This window comes from Numenius arquata, chromosome 15 (assembly GCF_964106895.1).
Source record: "Numenius arquata chromosome 15, bNumArq3.hap1.1, whole genome shotgun sequence".
Lineage (NCBI taxonomy): Eukaryota > Metazoa > Chordata > Aves > Charadriiformes > Scolopacidae > Numenius > Numenius arquata.
The window spans coordinates 3,704,566-3,728,679 of record NC_133590.1 but is presented as its reverse complement, the minus strand read 5'-3'; the positions used below and the strand labels follow the sequence as shown (position 1 = coordinate 3,728,679).

Here is a 24,114-nt window from a genome sequence, read left to right as displayed (position 1 = left end):
TTCCATTCTCTCCTTTCTAATTCATGGTCCCTTTTAAAGAAGGTTGGAACCTACCCAAGCACTTTGGCAGTGAGCAGCTTTCCTTCTGGCAGGTACTTTTCATATAAAGAGTGGTTCTGTACAAAGTAAGGGGAAACATTCTGGAACAAGATTCGGCCCAGAAGAGAAGCAGACAAGCTGAGAAGAGAAGGAAAACAAAAGATGTAAGTATTCCACAGCAGGAGAAAAGAAAAACTAAAAAAAAAGTGCAGTGAGTATATCTGTGGCACCACCAGTTCTTTAGAGCGCCACCCAAACTCCACCTACTTTAATTTCACAGGCTCAAGAAAGCACCAATGGTATCTCAATTCCCAGGAGGAAATTCACTTTGCAACATCACATTACACCAGAGACCACCCCCCAAATAAGATTCCAGAATCACACATTCAAAAGAAGCTCTCCAAGACCCCTCTTTTCCCAGTGTAATTTTCTTATTCTACTCACCCAAAGAATACACCTGATGAAGTGATTGATTTGACATAGCCTCTCACTAGCTGGCCTTTTTTAAGATCCTTAATACTTGTTATTTCAACATCCTCTACTTTGCTGTTGCTCTTTGGGTTTAGCCTAGAAGAAAAGAGGTTAGAAGTTAAAACACTCGTCTGAATAATCCACACTCTGCTCCGGAGATCAAAAAAAGAAATCAGTGTTAACAACAGCTAGCACTTTCTGGAAAAGATACCAGATCAGAGCCACCCTTCAGTTTATGCAAATGTACTAATGGATTATCTACACCTCTGACAAGCATTAGAGAATAAACATGCTGCTGAAAACAAAGACAAACAAAGCAGATCAGCCCGGCTTCCTCTGACACTAAGAAAATGAGGAGAATAAAACAGTGTCTGAAATTTTGCACAGAATTGGCTTGGGGTTTTTCCACTTCTTTCTAAGATACTTCATTCCACATGGTTTAAGCATTTTTGCTCCACAGAGAAGACAAAGCATGAGGCTTGGTTTTAAGAGACGTTTAAGACTAAGTCTGCTATTTAATCAAAATGTTTAAAATGCAGCTGAATGTTGAAAAGCACCAAGTTTGTATTGCAAACTCCATGGTGGAACTTTCCCTTTCTTCCCAAATAAGCAAACAAAAAAATCGTCACGTCTAGAAACTATGATAAACAGAAATTAAACCTGAACCCACTTGGTCAGCTCTACATTGTCAGACACCTCCACGTTTGCCAATACACAGGAAAATCTTTCTGATTTTCCTGAAGTAGGAACAAGTCTCACACCTTAAAAAAAGAAAAACTAATCCTTGTCCTTTGAACACTTCACATTGATCCACCCAAACCAACAGTTACTGTATTTCACTATCCTTTTCTCACTAGTAGGAAATCAACAAATCTGAAGGGAAGGGAGGGAAGACACATACCGGGATTGCCGGAGAGATAACTGGATTCTGCTCTTCTTATTGGAGAGGATGTAGCACCTGCATGGTGAGCAAGGGGAGAAAACAGAAAGCTTTTTTACATGTTAAAAGAAGCCAGAGGTAGAAAATAGATATCTTCGCTAAGAGAATGAAGCTCTAGAGGAAAGAAACCACTCTGTCCCTTGGAGCACTCGCTGTCTAACACAAACCAGCATGACACAACAGTTCATGAAACCAGCTAAAGGGCTTTTTGAAACATATCTACTTGCTTTACCCAGTATCTATTGCTAGTACAAAAGACCGCTTTGCCAAAAAGATCGTTAACAGCTGAATCACTTGGCCTCTTGCATTCTCCAGCATTCCCAACGAGTCTGTGAAGCAGGGAAATGCAATTACTTGTGCATTGCAAATGTAAAGACAACTGACTTGCTAAACAGCCCACAGAACCACAGCAGAGCTGGGATAACTGGCTTCCCTCAGTCCCATCAGCACCTTTGCTAAGAGAGTAGCCACTCTCAAAACACAGTCCAAGGCGGCAGCTGAAAAGGTGCTTTTTCATACATGGAAAATTCAAGACTTTCACCCAAACACGTATAAGGTCATAAGTCAGCGTTACTTCTTAGCTACAGACTGAACCTTACAGGTCTGGCATCATCTTATGGCAGTAAAAAGCCTGGCACCGGAGAGAGATACTTCTAAGCCTTGCAGCTTGAGGGAACAAGACAGACAATTACTGACCTGACAATCTTGCCAACTTTGAAGTCACCTAGAGGATTCTCTGTATAAGTATCATTCAGGTGAAAGATGTTGACTCTGCCAGTCTTCCCACCTGGCAGCGCAATGGTCAAACCCATGTGTGGAGTCACCTTTGTTACCATGCCTATGGCGATGGTGCCCTGCTCCAGCAACTGAATTCCTGGAAAAAGTGAAGGAGGAAGAGGGCTTCATAATAATCCCAAAAGCATGCAACCAAAGCACCAGCTGTAATGAGTCAGTGAAGCTGATTTTAGTTGCCTAGTCACATATCAAACCCACCAACTTTTGGCAAGGTGCAGCCTATGCGCTCTCTCGATTCACAGCAACGTTTGCCCTGGTAGCCCAAGACAAGGTCCCCTACATGCACAGTTCCAGGATCCAGAATAACTGACAAATGATGACAGATATATCATCTCACGTCTGAGATCAGAAGGGAATACGTTCACAAGGGCTCAGAGAAGGGCTTCAGTCTGGGACAGGAGGAAAGTGATTCTTTAGTCTAAAGGTCTGACCTCTCTTGCCTTCCACACTGCTACATCTGGGTCAGGGTCCCAGGGGTTAGTTCTGTCCTACAGGGAGGCACAGCGTGGCTCTGGAGTGTAACACCACCACCTGAGGGGTCAGTGCAGGCCCACCCCTGCGTAAAGCACCACATGCAGTGGTGTCCTGCTGTTAAGACTTCACTATACCTGTGAGTGACAAGCAGAGGTTTGTTTCGGTGACATCTGTTCCAGTCACTGTAGCTGATATTGCTTGGCCATTTTTGAAGCTCTTTTCCGGATGTTTTAAGACCTGAAAGAAAAGACAGATTTCCACTTGTCACCAGAAAAGAAGCTTGGCACAACTCTGACTGGTGCTTCTCCTATGAAGCGTTATGCTTTCTATACACATCTTTGATGTGTACACTTGACTGATAGCTCAGCATTGCTTCAATGGCTCTGCCATCCTGAGCAGAATGTACAGGCAGAGTACTTGCTTGCCAGTGAGGGTCAGCAATGCCTAAAGGGCAGAGCACTGGATAAGGAGTTCACGTGGATGTCAGAAGTATCTGCAGTCATTACTAACAGCCATCTGCACGAAAAAAAAATTCGTGTAGCTTATCTGTAATGGCCTCTTACCTTGGTGTTCAGAGACAGCAGCAGATGAGGAATTCTTCCTCGAATGTCAGGGGTGACTTCCACCTCCAGCCAATTTTTGAGGACGTTATACTGAGAAGACACCAAATAACCAGAGAAGACAGCATGAGAACTTGGGAAAAAAAAACCCCTTCCCTGGTAGATTCACTAATTCTTAAGGCTAGAAGAACTACTCCAGTCTTGGCTCTTGAACTAAGCAAAAACGGTGATTTGGCTCCTAGTCTCACAAGCATTACACTGCTGTGGTTCACAGGCAAGTGCACACAGGGCGTCAGCAGTGAGCATACACTGTGCTGGTGGCACACACAATTTCTCAAAGGCCATGGTGCTAGAGTGCAGGGCGGGAAGCATCTGCTGGCAACAAACAGGCACGTCAAAGAGGACGAGTCAGATTGACTCCATCAAGTACAGAAAACGTGACGTCTTTCTACCCTCCCCCTAAGACACTGCACTTTGCATGGGCCACTCTCACAGTTAATGAAGACCACCGCAATGTCAGTGCTTAGGTCTGAACTAAGGCCCCTGAGGTCACACTGACTTGCTGCCTCCCCCAGTCTTAGGAAAACTCCAATCTCACCTTTTTCACAAAACAGGTGACTGTCTGTCCAACATCGTAGAGTCCAAGTTTCTTGAGGGCACTGTCTTCTTTAGGGTTTATCATTGCTGTGACTTCCCCTTCTATTTCGCTGTTTGCAAACAAAGAAAGAGGACATCAGTAAGCCAGCTTTGGTCCTAATGGTTAATATAGGAGTTAGAAATCCAAAAGATCATGGTGAGACAGTACTAGTGTGACAATGCTTTTGTGACATTCACCACCATCCCCTCCCAGACTGCATCCTTCTGCAGCCTAATTCTTCCCTAGGCTTAAGAGGGAATCCTTCTGACACGGACATACCATAATCCAGACTAGCAGAGCCTGAAGCCAGAAGGACATTCAAAGGAAACCCATGTGCCAGGAGAGCACTGTGAGGTTTAACACAGGTCCTAGACCCAAGTTAGTGTGACAGAGGAAATAAGAGACCTTGCCATGCTGCATACAGGTGGAGCTCCTTGCTTATGGTCAGCTCCTGCACAAATGGGAGGAACAAGGGAGGGAACCTACAAGGTTAGAAGGTCTGTGAAGTATCTGCAGAAAGCGCAGAGACTAATACTTACCTTGGTCGAATGCTGAGCTCTGGAATGGACCGTGTGAAGTGTGGATGGGTGATGGGCAGGTACCTAAAGAACAGGAAAAGGACTAAAGTTTCTCATGATCTCTCCAGGCCCCAGTCACCTGTAATCCCTCTGCATTGGCAAAAAAGCCAGGGGTAAGCCCTCTAAAACTGCAAGAGCTTTCAAGTTCCAGTTCTTCCTAGAACTATTTCAGTGGCAATTCAGGTGCCTGAAATACTCTGGCAAATTTAGCCCCTAGAGCCTAATCCTACTTGAGTTCTTCTGGACTTTAAGAGTTTAGACATCTTTTTTTTTTTCTTGCAATCTATTCTCAAGATAAATACAGTGACACAGGTACAGAGCTAATTCACTGAAACCTCTATCTCAGGTAGAATATAATAGCAGGCTTCCTCAGGCCTCAACTAACCCAGCAAGGATAGATGCAACAGTATGTGATGACACGAGGGAGCAGCTTTGCTCATCTGAACTGAGTAACTGTTTCACCCCTTGCATTCCCCAAGAAGTAATATTATCAGCGTGTTTTCCCACCTGTGAGTATTCACCTCTCTGCCTCCAATGACTCGGGCAGTCACCTTCTGTCCAGCTTTCAGAGTATATGTTGGAAAAGAGCCTATGGGCACTTCATCCAGAATCCGGGATGCATGGATTGAACCCGTCAGCTTGTCATCAATAGCAACTGTGACATGGGTTGGTTTGACGGATTTAACAGTACCAGTAACAATGTCCCCCAGGGAAAGCGAGTGTGTCACAGCAGCAAGCATCTCTTCTAATGGTGTCTCAGATTCTTTCCGGACCCTTACAAAAACATTCTTCTTTGCTGGGCCTTGTACTGCTAATAAGACTCCGTTGTCATTCACCTTCACCACTTTTAAGGTTGCAGAGATTGTTTGTCCCACCTTCAGTTTTTCTGAGTCAAAGCGGAAGGTGTCATTGAAGTGAGAGGCTATGGGGACAGCTGCCAGCTGGCCTGTTTCCAACAAAGACACGATGGCAAACTCTTCTGCTACGAGCTGCACGATGGCAGAGTGCTGGGAGTTCTCTGTGAACCGCTAGACAGACAGAAATAGAGATAGTGACTTCTCCTGCTGAGATGTTGATTCCATCCACTCTACCTCCCACAGTTCTAAAGAAGGAAACAGCCCCCCCTCAAAATTCATTAATTGCCTGGAGAGCCAGAAACAGAAAAATCCAAAAACTGAACACATACCTGCTTAGGTCTTTGTTTTAACAGTTCTTCCCGAAGAGAAACATACACCTTGGATGTGAGGGCATCCACATGAAGAACCAATGCCTTGATTTTCTCACCAGGAACAATATTTTTGTCTACAAATGAGAAAAGGACATTATCTCCTGATGACAGTCATGACAGTGAAGAATTTTGAGCAACTGAGCTAGTGGCACATGACAGATAGGAAGGGCTGCCTGTGGTTCAGTTTAATTCCTGAAAACCATAGTGACAAAAAGACTGTATAATTACTAATCGTAACTTACTGTAACAAAGTCAATATAGTACCAAACGTATATTAAGTCTCTTTAAGAAAAGAACAGATTCCTCCAACATTAATGGCAAGGAAGAAAAAAAACGTGGGCTTTCTTATTTGGGAAGAGAGTCTGATGGAAGAACTAAATTGATTTCTTGAAGATGCTACTCTTAAATAACACAGACAAGGCTGACTAAACAGAAATTCAAGGTAATACAGGTGTTGAAAAAGGTATGCTAACATTTCACAAAACCATCATCAATCTATCTGTTGCTGAGCAAACAAAGAAACTCTTCTGAATGCAGAAGTGCTGAGATATTACTCCTGCTGAAGTTAGCAGTTTATATAGGTTTCATTGGTTTATTCATTATCTCTGAATGTACTTGTTTGGTTCTGCTTAATATGGCACTTTTCTGCTTTAATTTTTGAATTGCAAGGTACCAAAAAAGCAGTCCTGTTTTGAAGTCACAGTGATTTAAAAGAAAAATTATCAGCAATTTCAGATAGAGCATACTCCAAGGAACATATTTCTAAAGTAAGAAGAAAAAAAAACCCACATGAGAAAGCTAGAGCTTGTATTAACACTTTTTTTATATACAGTATGCTTCACATAAGGATCTTGGAGCACAAACTAGACCTTACAAGATGCCCAAGATATGAGGCAGGATTAAGTCCAGTTTACAGATGGGGTAACAGAGGCAACAGGTATGTCCCGAATCGTGCAAATGGGCTGGCAACACATTAGGAAACCAAACTGCTATTCAAGCCCATCCCTACTTTGATCAGACTCCTCCCATGTTCTTTCCTCGTCAGTGTGAAAAGTGAAAACCAAAGCAAGCAAAGCCAAGACTCTCACCTCCCAAGTGGTAGCGAGTGGCTGTTACAGTCAAGCCTGTGACGCAGCTGCCACTGAACAGCGCTGAGCCATCCTCCTTCACATCCTGCACCACCAGCTGCAGCTCCTTCCCAGGAACCAACTCCCAAAGGCCTTGGGCTGTGCTGGACCCCCCTAAATAAAGGGAAGAGAAAGTGGGAAGCCAGTTTTACCTATGTCGTTTCTTTGCAAAACAAAGAGAGCTGTCACATTTCCTCAAGAGCGCACAAACAAGCATTTATATCCACCTTCGTAATGGAAAGCAAAGTTTAGGCTCCTGAATCTGTAGGAATACAAAGTAAATTCTAAGATTTAATCAAAGTAGAAAGACTTTTGTGACATTAAGGATCTGATAACTCTGTAGAGAACACCTTCCAATCTTACAGAAACACCGGCACACAGCATTGCATATAGAAAAAGGTAAAAGCAAAGTAGATCAATACTAAAAACACAATTATAGGAAGCAAAACATTAGACGCTACTGGATATAAAAAGAACCTAAAAAAGGCAAAGTTAGAATTTGATAAAAACAAACTGCAATATATCCAGTATTCCTAACACTAGAAAAAGAGTATGTGAGAAAACCTTTGCTAGAGGACTCGCTCAGCAAACCTGTAATATAAGTAGGTAAATCTATTTGTACAAACTCACGCTCAAGTGAGTACTAGGTTGGGATTATCACAAGCACTTGAGAGCCAGCATAATTATCCTTGTGCTCTCTAGTTAAGCAGATCCTGGCTAAGGCTCACGGCGCTTGAAAACATCCTTCTGTGATAATCAGGCATCCCATGCACAAATATCAACAATAAATAACAACTTGATGATCACAGCAGGCACAAATGTGGATTTCTGTACCATAAGACTAGTAGGAGCAGTTGTTGACTGCCAGTAAAAAACAATGCTGGTGCCCTTCACTGTCATAGTTAAAAAGCACTGCTACATGAAGGTAAAAAATAGTAATTTCTCATCGGTTATGAGTTACCAGCAAATACAGTATGCATACAAATAATATATTGTTACTCTTGCCAATGATTGCTCTTTATTTGGATGGACAAAGCTAGTCCTATTTACTTAAACAGAGTAAGAGTGTCTGCTGCCTGCAGCATATAACGGGCCAGTAAGAAAATTCTTCTTGAATCAAGACATTCTCCTTTATTATTTTAACCCTCCAAAAGCATCATTCCCTTTAAAAAGATGTACTATTCTTCAGAAAGCACCAAGGGAAAAAGGATCACGGCTTTATCATCAGACAGCTAACTGACATGAGAAAGGCTGGGCAAGTGACACTGATGCACTGACTCAGGCCACTTCCAGTTGTCTTCTGTCCTTCCCATCACTTTTGAGTAAACAAAATTGACATGATGTGCATTCTGATTCTTATGTGCCAATCACCCACCAGTGCTGTTTTTCTAAACAAAGTAATTAGCAGGGGCAGGTGTTAAGTGCCTATTTCAAATATATGAGTTTACACCAAATGAGAGCCTCACATATTGCTGATCACCGTTCTCTTTTCAGACATTTGGGGAAATTCAGCTTTGGGCATTGGGCAACCTGTTTGACTTCACAGGTGCTTTGTGGCAATTGACTCAGGCACACAGAAATAAACTCTTTCTGGACTTCCACAAGTCATTCTTCCACTTAAAAAAAAACCCACCACATAACAGGAAAGCCATACGCTTACCCCTCTGTTGGCACATTAGATAGCTTTGACAGCTTGGCCCAATACCCCTTATGTCTGTAAGCTCTTTGGAATTTAATATCTTTTTACTGACCAGAGAAATCAGGTCTGCAGACTACAGCTTTTAAAACACAAGAGCATAGAGTACTAAAAATTAATCATTGCCAGATTCAGAATAAACAGAAAGAGACAATGCCTCATGTGACACACAATTAAATGGTGAAACTACTGCCACATGTCTCAGTCAATTAAGTTTTAGATTGGTTCATAAAGCAATTACAAATATTCACACCAAAAAAAGTGTCTCCAAGGCTGGAGAAAAGCTTTAGTGCACAGAACATCCTATCTCACCCTGGCTTTTCTTATTTTCACCTTCATAGGCCCTTCAAGGAACCCATCCTTTTGCACCATGAAATCTCCCTTCCTCTTTTGGTATACGGACCTCACAGTTTGTCTATTTATACCCTTATTTTTAAATCCCTAAGCTTCAACCTGAAATCAGTGTAAGAGGCCTAGCAGACTTCAATGAAAAGAGCACCTGCTTCGGCTTGCTCCAGCTGTAATTCCAAAAAGCCTTCTTGTCAATGGCAGACACTGCACACACAACCTTCTTCTAACAAGCTCCTCTCGGAAGCCAAGTTTTTGCTTGAACCAACTTTTCTTTCACTTAAAAGAAAACGACGTTCCCTTTTTGAAATGGTTTTCCCCACGGGCTCTGGAGCCCCCTCTTTTTTGTGATATGATACCCTTTAGCAGAACATGTGCAACCTTTTACCTCTTCTTTTCAACAAGTTCCTGATTTCTTTCATCTCCTTGAAATATTGATTCAGCAGGGCAAAGCTCTCTGCAGCAGAATCGCCTGAGCTGCACTCTGACACCTTCAGATTGAGGAGCACACGCTGCTTCTCCTCATCAATGCTCATCACCTTTGCAATCACGGTCTGTCCCACCACAAAGTGGTCCTTGGTGTCCGTCACAAACTTGTCACTCATGCTCTGTGCGAAGGAAACAAAAAGGCAAGGGTTACTGAGCACAGATGCTAACTCTCAGCCACCTGCAGCACTGTTCAGAAGAAGGGTTTGAGTTAAGACTTCATGAAAATGCATAAGAGAAATTAACAAAGACTAAAAAAACGCCATCAATTAAAATTAATTACATGATGTCACAGGAAATCTTTGCAGAAGCTTAAGTTCACTTGAATAGTCCTTCATTTTGGAAATGATTTAAAACACAAACCTGAAAGCAGCTTTTACCATACAGGAGGAAGCTGTGCAAACGCAGCATCCACAGCCCTACTGTTCCCTCCTTGTTACTGTTCTTTTCATAGAATCATAGAATGGTCAGAGTTGGAAGGGACCCTAAAGATCATCGAGTTCCAACCCCCTGCCCTGGGCAGGGACACCTCCCACCAGACCACGTTGCTCAAAGCCCCATCCAGCCTGGCCTTGAACCCTTCCAGGGATGGGGCATCCACAGCTTCTCTGGGCAACCTGGGCCAGTGTTCCACCATCCTCACAGTAAAGAACTTTTTCCTAATATCTGATCTAAATCTCCCCTCTTCCAATTTAAAACCATTACCCCTCATCCTATGGCTCCACTCCCTGATCAAGAGTCCCTCCTCATCTCTCCTGTAGCCCCTTCAGGTACTGGAAGGCTGTTACAAGGTCTCCCCAGAGCCTTCTCTTCTCCAGGCTGAACAATCCCAACTCTCTCAGCCCGTCTTCATAGCAGCGGTGCTCCCGCCCTCTGATCATTTTCGCGGCCCTCCACTGAACCCATTCCAACAGGTCCATGACCTTCCTGCGTTGAGGACTCCAAATCTAAAAGCCATGCTAAAAGCCATGCTTTTTTGCTAAAAGCCATGTTGCAAGCACACCTGATTCCACACATGCTGTTTCATGAAGTGAACGCATTGCTTACCACTTTGGGAGCCAGTCCTGTCACACCAAAAGGGAACTCCACAAACACTCCAAAAGGCATCACGTTCCTCACGTAACCAGTCAATAGCATCCCAGGCTGGATTTCAGAGAAACTTCGCACAACTTGCTCCTCCTGTACAGCAGAAATCACTGCAGACTTTCTGCTCAAGGTCTGAACAACCATTTAGGAAAAATGGGGAAAGATGAACGAAAGGAGCCTGATGCCAAGCAAATCTCTTGGTGCTGCTAACCATTGGGCTAGAGCACTTTTTGCAGGTTAGACAACACAGGAACTCAAAATCCTGCAATCCCAATTTCTGTCTTGATCACTCCACGCTAAAATTTAGCAACTGATGTCTCTTAAGCTGCTCAACATTAAAGATACATGCTTCACTCTAGCAGAAATGCCAACTTCCTAATATTTCAGTTCTGATTTTTGGTATAAAAACAGCAAAATTTTTGCTGAGGTTGTGATAAGATTAACAGCCTAGAAGCTGTTTGGAAAGATCAGTCAATTCACAACCAAGTCCTGGTTCTGATGGGATTCTAGCAGCAGTTGAGCCTCACTTTTAACACAAGCAAGTTATAATGACTCTCTGAAGCACCACTAGCTTGACAGGCACTCCTTCAACACACTAACTAGCGTATCTTCTTTTTGTTGCAGATACTCTGGATTCCTGACAGATACCTCCTTCCCCCCACTTTTTTTGACTGGTTAAGGTGGCAAAGGATACGATACGCTCTCCCTTGTCACTTAGGCACATAACTCTTGGCAGGACATCGCCCTCTTGAAGACAATGCCACAGAAGCTTGCAGTTCACAACAAAGTCAGAGAGGTGCACTGTGGGAATCCAGGCCATCACATTGCCTTCATCTTCTAAGACAGAAACCTCTAGCCCGTTATCTTTCTTCTTTAAGACTTTCACATCAACCATCTGAAAAGAGAACAAACACAGTGATACAAAATTCCAAGTGTCTTTGAAGCCATCCCTTTTGAGGCACAGGGTACCAAACGCTGCGCTGCAGGGACTCTGACATGGCCTCCCAGCTATATATGAGAAAATCTCCCACCAACAGGGCTGAGCCTAAAAACCATGCCAACATTGACAGTAAAATAACAGTAACTCAGCTCCCAGAAAAATCAAGAGCATTCTCTTGATTGTGGCTTTCTATTTGAAGGGTGAAGGGAATAATTTAAACAAGATTAGAACTGTCCTGTTCCTGCATTAGCAGTATCTGCAGGGTGTTGGAAACTGTGTTCATTCCAAAGACACCAGGGAAGCATTTCAAAACATTTCTCTGAAGTTGTCATTTTCCAGGGAGCAAAAGCAGCTACTTTTGGAGTGGAAACATCAGCAGCACCCAGAAGAAAGAGGACTCCACCTAGGAGCAGGAGCACTAATTGGTACCTCCAGAACGACTGTCCTGGGACTCCTTTATCCTGAGATCCTGGTTTTGACCCAGGAGGCCAACCGCAAAATAAGAAATGCACATTTAATGCTAGTTCCTGATCACCAACAGCTTTTCTTCAAGCAACATTGTTCAAAGTGATACCAAATTGTTTGGAAAATAAGTAGGAAATGGCAAAAAAGGGAGCAGTCATTGAATTCAATACCTCTCCTATTTGATATTTCACTTCCTGTTTCTTCTTTGGAGTCCCTTCCTTTTTATCCTCCTGGGCAGGCTTGCTCAATAACCTGAAGGACAACAAGAGTCTTTCCTGCTGGGGCTCACATTTTAAGACCATTACTTTGACCACCTGCAGAAAACAAAAACAAAAAGAAAAGTTTAATTCAGTTGACCCTCCTCCTTGGTGTGCTACCACCTACAAAATAAGACAGGGAAATGCATACACAGTACACTTTTGTCCCACACCTAAGGATAGCACGCCAGTGACTATAACTTAGCAGGTTCAACCAAGGAGGTTCAACCAGGGACAAACGTCCTTCGGATTATACATATGGAAAATGGAACTACATAATCATTAAATGACCTGTGTGAGGCAGGTCTGTAGTAGAATTGAGAATAAAATTCAGACCTAACGATTTGCAGCCAGAAATCTTGACTAGAAAATGACCCTTCTCCCTATCCAGTCAACAAACAGCAGGATTAGAGACAAACAAAAGCATCAGAAAAAATAACAAAGAAAGCTGAGATCTGTATCGGCCTACCCACTACAAAGACCAGAACTTAGTGAACAGCACAGTTCCCAGAGTGCCTGGTTTAAGATAAGCAGGATTTGAAACAAACAGGAAAAGCAGAATAATTCAGAAGCAGGAAACCTCATCCTTCTGATTCTGTAGGCAAGAGTTTTAACTTCCTTTAAGAAACTGCAGCCTAGAACCCCAAACTTCTACAGTCTCAGTAACTCAACCAAGTGTAGTCCCTGTATCACATACCATGGTGTCTCCTGCACACCAGAGCAGAGAGAGCCTAGAAACAAAGACAGCTCTGTGAAATTCTCAAAGAAGAGCTGCCCCTTTCACAGCCTCATCTGTTTAAATGCAGCACAAGTATTAAAGTAAAAGGACGTGAAGATCTCTGTGTGCAGCTGATTCCTCCAGAGGAAAACCCACCTTGGAGCCAACTCAACCGCAGATTTCTCTTTTGCATTCAAACACAAAGCAAGGCATAGGTACCTTGCCATTAATTACCTGGCCTTCATTGAAGACTTTATCTGGACAAGATATGGGTTCTGAGCTCAGCTCATTCTTGGGTACCAGACCTTTGACATCATTGTAGAACTTCACAATGCAGCCAAACTCCCTCGCACACACCACAAAGCCATGTGTGATTAGCCCTGGTTTTGCATCTTCATAATTGGAGAGGATTGGAAGCTTTGATTGGACAAGACTTTTCTTTAGAGTAAGGATCAGCTTCTTTCCTTCAGGATTGCACTCTAGTACCTACAAAAATGGAGTACGAGAAGGTTCAAAAAGCATGTCCGCCATTGTCTGATCAATCCAGCTGCAAAACTCAAACCAAAAGAGTGCAAAGCAGCTGTAGACCCTGCCTGGCAGCTCTTACCCGACACTTGATTTCATCTCCTATGTTGTACTTCTTCTCAGGCTGCTTCAGGATCACATCAGCGAGATGCAAGGATGGTACAAGCCCTTTAATCCCATCAGTCACTTTCACCTGCATCCCAATGGGTTTCAATGCAAATACTTTGCCCTAGAACCCAAAACACAGACAAAGATCAGTAAATTCAGCATGAAGAGCAGACCATGTGCAGGTAGGAAACAGACAAGATGTTGCACCACCTATAATCCCCAAATCTAATAAAAAAATCTCACCAAAAAATAAAATCTCAGTCCAACCCACACTCCAGCAAACCAATCTGACCCATTAACTTTTATACATTACATACGGCTGTTTTACAGCCTCATTTTCTTAAGCATAGGCTGCTTCTGCAAAACCTCAATTGACTCTAACAAACTGGAATTGTTCCCAGAGACATACCCAATACAGTCATGACTCCAACATAGGAAGATTCATAACCGAGTAGCTTTCTGCCCATCAGCTGGTTGTGATGGTCCATACACAAACTTCTACTTTGAGTGCAAGGAAAGTTTTAGTTTCCTTCACTCTAGTCTTTGTAAAAATATATTCATGGCCACAAATAAATGACTAACTGCGGCTAAAATTTTATTGCCTTGGCAACATCATGAAAGAAAACCTAAACAAAGTGAGAAAAGTATCACTTTCCACTAACCAAGTCCTGCAAGAAGCTTTTTCCCCCCTCACTTTCATCTCACTAGTCTGGATGAGAAGTTGAATATACGTATTAGGCAGAGAAAAAGAACAGTGATTGAGCAAATGCGCAAAGTGTAATGGCTACACAGTACTGTGTCAGTCCTTCAGAAGCTCACCTGCACCACATCCCCTGTGTGGATATCTTGGTATCGCAGAAACCGCGCTTCAATAACCTGACTAGGAAAGAGACACAGCAAGAGAGGACCAATCAGTCAACCTGTAGGAAATCCAGGATCTTTGCCTTGTCCCAAATAAACATTATGTCACCCACACACCAAGTGTTCTACAACTCCAGAGTCTGTGTTTTACTCCAACTGACCCACCTCCCAAAACAACTCTGGACATAATGTTCAGGGAGTTTCAGCACGCTCCATTTCAGGTGACAGCCACACAGCTATGGCCACCATATGGCTCCATGAAAGGGGAACCCATGATCCGCAGTGCTTAAAGCCACGTAGATGGAAATACAAAGAGGGAGAAGCAAAATGGGCTGGGACTTGAAAGATCAAGGTTCAATGTCCTCTTCAGCCATAGCCCTCTGACATGATCTCAGCAGAATTAATTTGGCCTCCTTGTGCCTCAGCCCACCAACTATATTGATGGTGTCCCAACTCCCTGTAGTATGGGGAGGACACGCGAGATGCCCACACAACCTGACATAAGACAAGAGATACAAGCCAAAAACCCCAAATGGCAAGTTCCAGTCCAGCAAACCAATGTGCTATTTTCCACTCTCGACAAAACCCTTCTAATCCTTCAAACAATTTTCTGGAAGTCTATGAAACTTACTACTTCAGAGATACAATACACATCTCATCCATCAGGCTGTAGTCAATGATCCGACATTTGTGTTTGCATCCTGTCTTAAACGCCCCAGGTTTAAAAGATTTTCTGTTTTTTGAAAGATGTTTCAACTAGAAAAAATAAATTACAATTTAGTTTGGAAAATGGAAGCACTGATATAGACCTTCAGCTTATAACTGATATAGACCTTCAGTTTATAAGTTTTTAAGTGGCAGCACCTGACCAAATCGTTCCTAACGTACTCACTCTATGCAGCAGGTTTCACCGTTTCTTCCCAAAAACCCTCCCACATTTCAACCCAAACAAGGGGAGGTACAACTTGGCAAACACCTTTCATGTTGTCCTAATTTTGTTCTATTTGTCTCACAAAGAACATAAAGGCGGAAAATAAAACCTCCTCCTAGCCTCCTTCCCCAGGAGGCAAAGATAGCTATAGAGGACTTCCCTCACTTGCCCTGGGTACTTACCCGTGCAAACCCAAGAGTGCCATCATCAAGCTCAAAGATGGCACCAAACTGCTTGTAGAAAACTTTCACTGTTGACTCTTCCACCACTGCCCCCATGCGATCATTGGAGAGCTGGTTTGGGGATCCCCCGGGGTGGAGGAAGGCCTGCCGCAGAGTAAGTCGCACCACCTTGGAGGTGGGGTGGATGGAGAGGATGCAAGCTTTCATCTGGGAGAAGATAATATGTTTGTTAAACACAAGTTTGTAAACAAAAGAGGAGAAAGGCACATTGCTCACATTTTTAGACATTATGCTTGGTACCCGAACTCTTTGTCCATGTACAAGCACTTCCCAGTATTGCCACTAAGGCATCACTTTAGTTCTAACAGCTTCACAGAGGAGCGATTTTTGCTTTCGTGTGTTGTTTATGGGCTATTCTGGTACATGACCACACAAGAAATTTTCTTTCACTTGCAAGTCTGTTGTGCTTCCCAAATATGCCTTCCATTACTCCAGGAATGGCTTTGCTCTTTACAGCTCTAAAGCAGCCACGATAGTAATTCAAATAAAAGATGAGAAGGACAGCTATCATCAGAAAGATTTCAGAGATTATTCCACTAAAATGGCAGGGAAGATAAAAGATGTTGCAAGCAACATACCAACTGGAGCCATCCTTCACCCTCCTTACCACTTGATCCGGAGAATAGTTCATGGATTTTTCTGGGTCCATGTGCATGAAATCCACAACGCCAGTGAAGGAAGACAGAAAGCTCACTTTGATCCCAAGTGGGGCTACCTAGAATGTGGAAGGAAAAAATGCCAAAAAAAAATATTTGCATGCAGCTCAGAAAGCGAGAGCAATTCATAGAATCATAGAATTAACTGGGTTGGAAGGAAAGTGAGAAGGTCTCCCCTCAGCCTCCTTCTCTTCAGGCTGAACAGCCCCAGCTCCCTCAGCCTCTCCTCATCAGACTTATTCTCCAGACCCCTCACCAGCTCCGTTGCCCTGGAACCAACGTTGCCCTACGTTGCCCGTTTTTCAAACATTTCACAAAAAGGCAGTCAGTGATAATCAACAAGCACATCACAAGAAACAGGAAAACTGCTACCAATTCTACAGGAGAACTGCTAATAATTCCGCTTTCTACGTTTTTTTGCAAAAGCCATCCTTTAGGTTTTCAATGATGCTGTGTTTAGTCTGAAGACTACTGCCAACCTGTGGAATACTTTTCCTAGGCAAAGTCCAGAGAAACACAAAAAGGATCTTGTTCTGCTTCAAGCTTCATCACCAACTCCAAGCTGAAGCCTTTATATTCAATGGCATCACAACCAGGACAGAGATCAGACCTTAGGTGAATGAAGTGGAGGAAGTGTCCAGCAGATAATAGTCTGCTATTTTAAAATAATTGAGCCCAAGCACAAAATTTTTCAGGGCATAAACTTCTCTCTCTACTTCACCTGTCTCCTGACCTCCGGCAAGGTGAAAAAAAACCCCAACCAACCCCCAAAACCCTAACCCAGAGCTTACCTTCTGCACTCGAGCTTTCACCACCAGCCCTGGTAATAAATTAGAGAGGGTCCAGTTCTGTCGCTCTGTTGCAAGGGATGCAGCAACCTCTGATCGATCAATGGACAAACGGACCACTCTTCCCTCGTTCTTTACTTCCACAATGACACAGTGCAGGTTCTGGCCTATTTTCAAGTCAGACCCTACCGAGATAAGTCACAGCATAAAACCTCCACCAGGAACACTCAGGGATTCCATTCCACTCTTTCCAAAGCTTTTTCAGAGTTCCCTCTATTTTAAGAAGTTAGAACTCCTCTCAATCTAAGTGAAGTCTACTGCTAGAAGGGATGGATGGGCTTGGAACAGTAACACAGCCTGCAGAAAACAGGCTGAAACCCAAAAGCTTGTTGCAGACCAGCCAGAAAACTGCTGTTTTCAGCAACTCGCAAAGACTCCACCTTGACCCAATCTCATTGAGGTCCTCTAACACCACAAATATAACAAGCTTTAATTCCTGTCATTCTCCACCTCCGTTTTAACCCCAGCAGCTTCTCCTGCACTACTACTTACCTCTCTTGACTGCTTTGATGTAATTTTGGGCTTTCTGACGAGGCAGGAAAGCATGAGTCCCCCTAACTCCAATATCAATGAGGTAGCCATGGTCTTCCACACTAGACACAAAGCCAGAGAGCAGCTGTTGGGAGGGAAGCACTGTGATTCAGTAACGTGGTGACAGCTGGGTCTTCAAAGAATGCACATTGGGTAAGAGATTCCCCACCCAAATACTCAATTGTTTCACAAGAACAGAGAGCTGAGTTTTCTAGAGCAGCAGAAAGAACACTACATTCTTTCTTATTACAGAACTTTTCTGGCAGTGCGGTCTCAACTCTACCCTTATGCAACTATACACATATGGAGTTCACAAACCAGTAGGGAAGAAAAATTGGGATGCTCAAAAATAGCAGGTGCTCTAATTGCAGGCACACGCCTACAACCATACAGCTGGAAACACAAAACCTAAACAACTAAGCAACTCTGCAAAGCAGGTTAAATATTATTCTCTGCATAAATAATAAAGAAATCTACTCAAAAATAAGTCATTAAATAACGCGTCCATATTGAGACAGAATCAGGTGAATGGACTTCATGAGTAACAACCTGGAAACAAGACCCAATACTGCCCTCTCCTCCCAGGTCTCATCCATGGTGGGAGCAGCTCCAGGTTCTGCTCTGATGCCAAGCAAGGACAAAGTTAAATGTTCCTCCACAAACTGTGCAAGAGGCACCTCCAAAGCCTAGAGAGGCTATAACAGACCCAGAACACATACCATGCCAGATGCAAGGGCTGAAGCATTCAGACCCTTATTGACCTTCTTGGGGTCGATCGATAACTTGATACTCCGACGTCCGTCAGCACTTTTCTCAACACTGGTCACAACGCACCTGACCAGTGTCCCTGGAGAATACATGTCCGAGAGCGAATTCAAGTCCTGCCCAGCAAGACGATCAAGAGAGAAACACACAAATTTTACAATCATAAATAAGAAGGCCAGAGTCTGTTACTGCAGTAGCTTTTGAAATCAAAATCCCACAGCAAAGTTCTGTTTCTCTGTCAACACTACAATAAAAGACAGGAAATGTCACAAACACCAGGATTTCAATGCAGAGGCAGGGATGACACTACACGAGGTTAGCAAGTCCAGGAGGCTTTGCTTCAAAAAGGAATACTGTGTGGGATAGAGTCAGGAGGCTGCAGCTGAGAAAACGCGTCTACAGAGCCAGCAATGACCCTAACCGTGCCTCCGTCTTTAGCAGGGAAAAATCACTACCACACCCAGCAGGTACCACATTCCACACCACACTGGAAAAATTTATGGAGTGCTGACACGAGAGAGACAGGATAACAGATTATTCCATCCTTGTTCTTTCTAGCAATCACCATTATGAAGAAATCGCAGCTTGCTTAGAAGAGACAGCTCCAAACCAAGGTCAGTCTACATCAGCACTACACAGAAGCACATTGCATGAGGCAACATACGATGAAATGGGACTTTATATCATCTTCCAACCACTGCCCTAACTTCATTCCATTGTTGCCTACAGCCAGGGATCAAGTACTTAGCTTCAGCAGCAAACAGGCAGCACAAATCTCTTCATGCTCAACAGGCTGTCTAGGAAGTTCAAGGATTATTTATCCAAGGCTGAGGCACTGGAGGCAATCAAATTCAAGTCAGCTGTGAGATAGATGATCTATCTGATCAGAAGATGATCGGAAGGCTGAAGCACCTCTCCTATGAAGACAGGCTGAGAGTTGGGGGTGTTCAGCCTGGAGAAGAGAAGGCTCTGGGGAGACCTTATAACAGCCTTCCAGTACCTGAAGGGGCTACGGGAGAGATGAGGAGGGACTCTTGTTCAGGGAGTGGAGCCATAGGATGAGAGGTAATGGTTTTAAATTGAAAGAGGGGAGATCTAGATTAGATACTAGAAATAAATTCTTTCCTGTGGGGGTGGTGAGACGCTGGAACAGGTTGCCCAGGGAAGTTGTGGATGCCCCATCCCTGGAAGTGTTTAAGGCCAGGCTGGATGGGGCTTTGAGCAACATGGTCTGGTGGGAGGTGTCCCTGCCCATGGTGGGGGGGTTGGAACTCTGTGATCTTTAAGGTCCTTTCCAACTCTAACCATTCTATGATACCAGAAACCAGGCTCCTAAGCAAGACCTCGGGGGTTGGTTCTGAAGTATTATTAACACTCTTTAGCTCCCAGGCACAAATCATAGCCTCAGTCCAAGGTCTCACCTCCAGGAGTTCTCCTTGGGCCACCTGCTTGCTCAGCAATGTGCTGTAGGCATCACTGATCTGCGTGACCGGCACAAATCCTGACAGTCCGTTGGGCAAGCTGACGACTAGCTCGTAGTCACTGACCTCTTTTATACAACCAAGGAACAGCATCCCCTCACAGACCGCCTGGGAAAGCAGAACAGCATATGGTAGATATCTCAGCAAGTCAGTGATAACAGGGCAGTAAACACACTTTTGTCCCAAATCACTGCTATAGAGGTTTAGTGAAGAAGAACATGCCATTTTTGCATAGCCCAGAAGAGAGATGCACACAAAATCAAACATTTATCCACAAACCTCGATTGAGAGTGGTTCAATATTCACAATGCTGTCTTTAGCAGCGGCTGTTCTGTCTGCCTTGAACTTTTTCTGCTTTCCTTGATCACTTCGGCTCCTTTTTCTTTTCTGGGATTGTTCTTCATGGTGAACCTAAAGCAGATCATAAGCAGAGAGGGGAAAAAAATAAAGAGATGAACTTTGCACTAAGGTAGAACTCTGCTGACCGAAATAAAATTAGAAGAAAATACTAGGTTTGGAAAAAAAAAAAAAAAAGAGAACGACCTTGCTAACTGCTATACATCTACATGCAAGTCTTCCAAAATAACTCCTTTGGGTTGAGGCTGATCATTTATAAAAGTGTGAATCTAGGGAACGGAAAGGAGTGGTTGAAGTGATCTGCACCACACTCTACCAGCAGAAAAGAAAGGCCAAACTTAGTCCATATCCACTAACAGAGGCCTCACTACAAGAAGCTTGTGGAAAATTGAAAAGCTAAAGCCTGACCGATAGTGCACCAGACATCAGGGATCTTTGAGAGATCAAGAGAACGGTGGATATGAGCAGTTTTCTCTTTCTGGAAGTCCCTGCTGTAGAAGCAAAGGACAGGAAGGATTGCAGGTCAAATGCTGACAGCGGAAAAGCTCTGAGAAGAGTTAATCAAGAACACACAACCAACATACATCAAACAAATTGTCCCGCTCTACTTTCGGGTTGGATGTTTTTCCCTCTGTGGGTTTTTTCTGGATGCCCCCTCGAGGAAAATTTTCTTCCATGGATGCCATGCTTGCACTTCTATGGGACAAACGACAAAAACAGATTAAACTTTTAGTTCTTACGCTTGTTCCTCAAAAACACCGAAGAGACTTAAGAGGTAACTATGCCCAAACTCAGAAAGAATTCAGATGGCTATTATACAGTTAAGTCAGTGACAAAACAGAAAGTCACCTTTCTGTTTGACTACACTGAAGTGTTGCAACGGTCCACCTAAATACGCACACCCCTAATGCTTTTTACTAGAATCATAGAATTGCCTAGGTTGGCGGGAAGGGACCTTTAAGATCATCTAGTCCAACCATCAACCTAACTCTGATAAAAACCATCACTAACCCATGTCTCTAAGCACTATGGCAGCCCGTCTTTTAAATCCCTCCAGGGATGGTGCCTCAACCACTTCCCTGGGCAGCCCATTCCAAGGCTTAAGAACCCTTTCCATGGAAAAACTACTGCCCAATTGTACTGAAGCATTAAGTTTTTAAGGCAGACGCACCACATAGATATTAATAAAGCCTTTTTAGCCGCAAGTTACTTAAACAGATCTTTATTATCACATTCAGTGGGTAGGCTGAGATTACCAGCCTCAGCCATCAAGCAGAAAGCTGTGACTGAAATGCAGAATAAGCTCAGTAAATAAGCTTCACTTTTTGGATACCAACCTTAAAGGTTAATATAATTTCATGCCTCTCTGTGTAAGCTCTATCTATACATACGTATTTATAACACAGATGTGTTTAACCTTATTGCGCTTCAATCAGTAAACACCACCTTATTTGTTCAGTCATGATTCACGTTCTATTTATTACTTTGGCCCAGAAATTAACAGAAATTACAGAAATTAACGTTAGAACAACATTTTGTCAGATTTAAAATAGTCTGTTAGGCACATAAAACTACTTTAACCGTGAAAGCACATAATAAAAGTAAAGCTCGTCAAGGCACGCTCCACCAAAGAGCTGGCTAAGGCAAGAGACTCGTCTCACGGCCGGTAACGGAGCGCAGCTGGGCCAGGTGGGGCCGGAGCTCTGCCCGAAGGGGCCTTACCTTCCCGGCCGCCGCCGCTCGGGCTGCCGCGGGCCGTGCCGGGGGAGCCCGGGAAGGGGAAGAGGACCGGGCCCGGGAGCCACACGCGGGGAGCACGGCGAGGCCCCCGGAAGCAGTACGAGGGTCAAAGGGGAAAGGGCGAGCGGAAGCGGCCGGACCGCTCCTTAGCCAACCAGAAGGAAGGGGGCGGGGAGAACCCGCTCGCTGCGGGGGCTGCAGCCAATCCGCGCTGGCTGCGCGCGGCGCTCTCCGGCCGCCATTTTGTGGGAGGGCGCTGGCGAAGGGCAGAGCGCGGCGGTGGGACGGCAGCGGCTGAGGTACGCGGGGCGCCGCGGGGACGGGTGCTCGCCCCTGCCGCAGGACCCTGCCCGCGCTTTCTTCTGTGGGGCTGCGCCGCTGGGCGGGAGCGCGGCTCTCGGCGGTGGCGAGTTCGTGGCTGTCCCCCGGGGCGCCCGCGACCTTCAGCCGCGGCGTCGCTCCCCTCCGAGTACCGGGCGCCGCCGTGTTCCTTCCCCCGGCCCGACGTGAGCTGAGTCGAGGGAACACCAGGGTGGCGGCTCTCTGCGCCAGCGGGTTGGGCCCCGCGTCTGTGCGGGGCTGGGGCAGGTGCGGTGGCGCCCGGTGTCAGGGCAGGCGGCGGGACGGGCCTGGCAAGGGCACCGGGCTCTTCCGGAAAGAAAAAGCTGTGTTGGGATGTCTGGGCTCCGAGCCGTCCTCAGAAGGAGGCGGTGACTCTTCTCCAGGCTTTTGTATCGGTCAGGCATAAGAAAAGATGACCTTGGCTTTTTAGGTCATGTACAGCAGATGTTTAGGGAGTGATTTCGTTAAGATTTTTAACTGTTACATAGTGAGTCCAGTTACAGGCATGTTTACCTGATTATACATGAGGAATACGTTACTGGTTTGGGTTAGCATAAGAGCTGTGTTAATGAGCATAGCACTTATTGTACCGGTTCCTTGTATCTCCTCTGGGGTACTGGTGGCCACAGCATCTGCCTGGTTTGGTAGGTAACTGTATGGCATATGAGCTTCTTTTGAGGTGAGTTACAAGATAAACAACAAATGTTTGTCCTAAACATCACACCTTCTTCAAACATTAGAAAAATACATCTCTAAACATTACCAAGAAAACCCTTTTTATTGTAAGGGTGATCAAACACTGGAACAGGTTCCCCAGAGCATTATGGAGGACTCCACCACCTCTCTGGGCAGCCTCTTCCAGGGCTCTGCCACCCTTACAGGAAAGAAGTTCCTCCTCAGGTTTAGATGGAACTTCTCTTATGTTCAAGTTTGTGCCCGTTCCCTCTTGTCCTGTCCCTGGGCACCACTGAAAAAAGACTGGACCCATCCTCCTGACACCCACCCTTTAAATATTTATAGGCGTTGATCAGATCTCCCCTCAGTCTTCCCTTCTCCAGACTAAACAGACCCAAGTCCCTCAGCCTTTTCTCATCAGAGAGATGTTTCAGGCCCCTCATCATCTCTGTAGCCCTCTGCTGTACCCTCTCCAGCAGTTCCCTGTCCTTCTGGAACTGGGGAGCCCAGAACTGGACCCAGTGCTCCAGATGGGGCCTCCCCAGGGCAGAGCAGAGGGGGAGGATGACCTCTCCTGACCTGCTGATCATACTCTTCCTGATGCCCCCCAGGATGTCATTGGCCTTCTTGGCCACAAGGGCACATTGCTGGCCCTTCTGGGGCCAGCATACACATAATACGGTGTAAAAGTTGTAAAGCAGAATTTTCAGTCACAAAACTGTAGTAGTCTGTCTGAATAGTGATCTGTCTGAATCTTGTCACTGAGTTTTTGGGTACGTAATTGAAGCTGTTTCTTAGCTGAACTAGTGAAGATTTATCTTAATTAGGTATTGCAGATTTCTGAAAAATTGGTAGAAATTTGCGTGTGTTGAATGTTTGTGTAGGCAGGACTGGCAGGTCTCTTCTTCATCCATGCTTTGAGGAATTTTCCCTTTTATCGTCATCATCATGATTTAGGTTTTTTATGTTTAAACTTGGTTGAATGAACTCTGAAAATCATAAATCAGAATCCCTCATTTACTTACTTGATGTTGTTGTCACCTCTTTTGTACCTTAAGCAGGCTCTGAATGTGTCTGCTCCCATTGTGTATCCACTGTCTCTTGAATTCCTGACAATGGAAGTATCAAGTTTAGTTTGATTTTCCTATTGATCCCGTCCAATTGACTGTAAATTTGTTAACTGTCCTGTATTGTTTGTTAGGACAAG

At 44.4% G+C, this 24,114-nt stretch overlaps 1 protein-coding gene across 1 annotated transcript in view; it reads right to left on the bottom strand.

Moving 5' to 3' along the window:
• Positions 1-20,836, bottom strand: part of PDCD11 (programmed cell death 11) — a 28,134-nt gene extending 7,298 nt beyond the window's left edge. The window contains exons 1-27 of the mRNA XM_074158854.1: positions 20,735-20,836; positions 20,073-20,204; positions 19,734-19,901; positions 18,267-18,428; positions 17,509-17,632; positions 16,960-17,141; positions 16,120-16,227; positions 15,453-15,659; positions 14,971-15,095; positions 14,298-14,358; positions 13,453-13,599; positions 13,080-13,331; positions 12,041-12,184; positions 11,160-11,360; positions 10,427-10,597; positions 9,282-9,501; positions 6,811-6,963; positions 5,681-5,796; positions 5,002-5,522; positions 4,456-4,518; positions 3,878-3,986; positions 3,283-3,372; positions 2,854-2,956; positions 2,147-2,324; positions 1,412-1,468; positions 484-606; positions 55-177 (exon numbers count right to left, since the gene is read on the bottom strand). Of these exons, the coding sequence (XP_074014955.1) occupies positions 55-177; positions 484-606; positions 1,412-1,468; positions 2,147-2,324; positions 2,854-2,956; positions 3,283-3,372; positions 3,878-3,986; positions 4,456-4,518; positions 5,002-5,522; positions 5,681-5,796; positions 6,811-6,963; positions 9,282-9,501; positions 10,427-10,597; positions 11,160-11,360; positions 12,041-12,184; positions 13,080-13,331; positions 13,453-13,599; positions 14,298-14,358; positions 14,971-15,095; positions 15,453-15,659; positions 16,120-16,227; positions 16,960-17,141; positions 17,509-17,632; positions 18,267-18,428; positions 19,734-19,901; positions 20,073-20,204; positions 20,735-20,836 (4,142 nt within the window). The remainder of the gene's footprint in view (positions 1-54; positions 178-483; positions 607-1,411; positions 1,469-2,146; positions 2,325-2,853; positions 2,957-3,282; positions 3,373-3,877; positions 3,987-4,455; positions 4,519-5,001; positions 5,523-5,680; positions 5,797-6,810; positions 6,964-9,281; positions 9,502-10,426; positions 10,598-11,159; positions 11,361-12,040; positions 12,185-13,079; positions 13,332-13,452; positions 13,600-14,297; positions 14,359-14,970; positions 15,096-15,452; positions 15,660-16,119; positions 16,228-16,959; positions 17,142-17,508; positions 17,633-18,266; positions 18,429-19,733; positions 19,902-20,072; positions 20,205-20,734) is intronic.
• Positions 20,837-24,114: the final 3,278 nt, after the last annotated feature.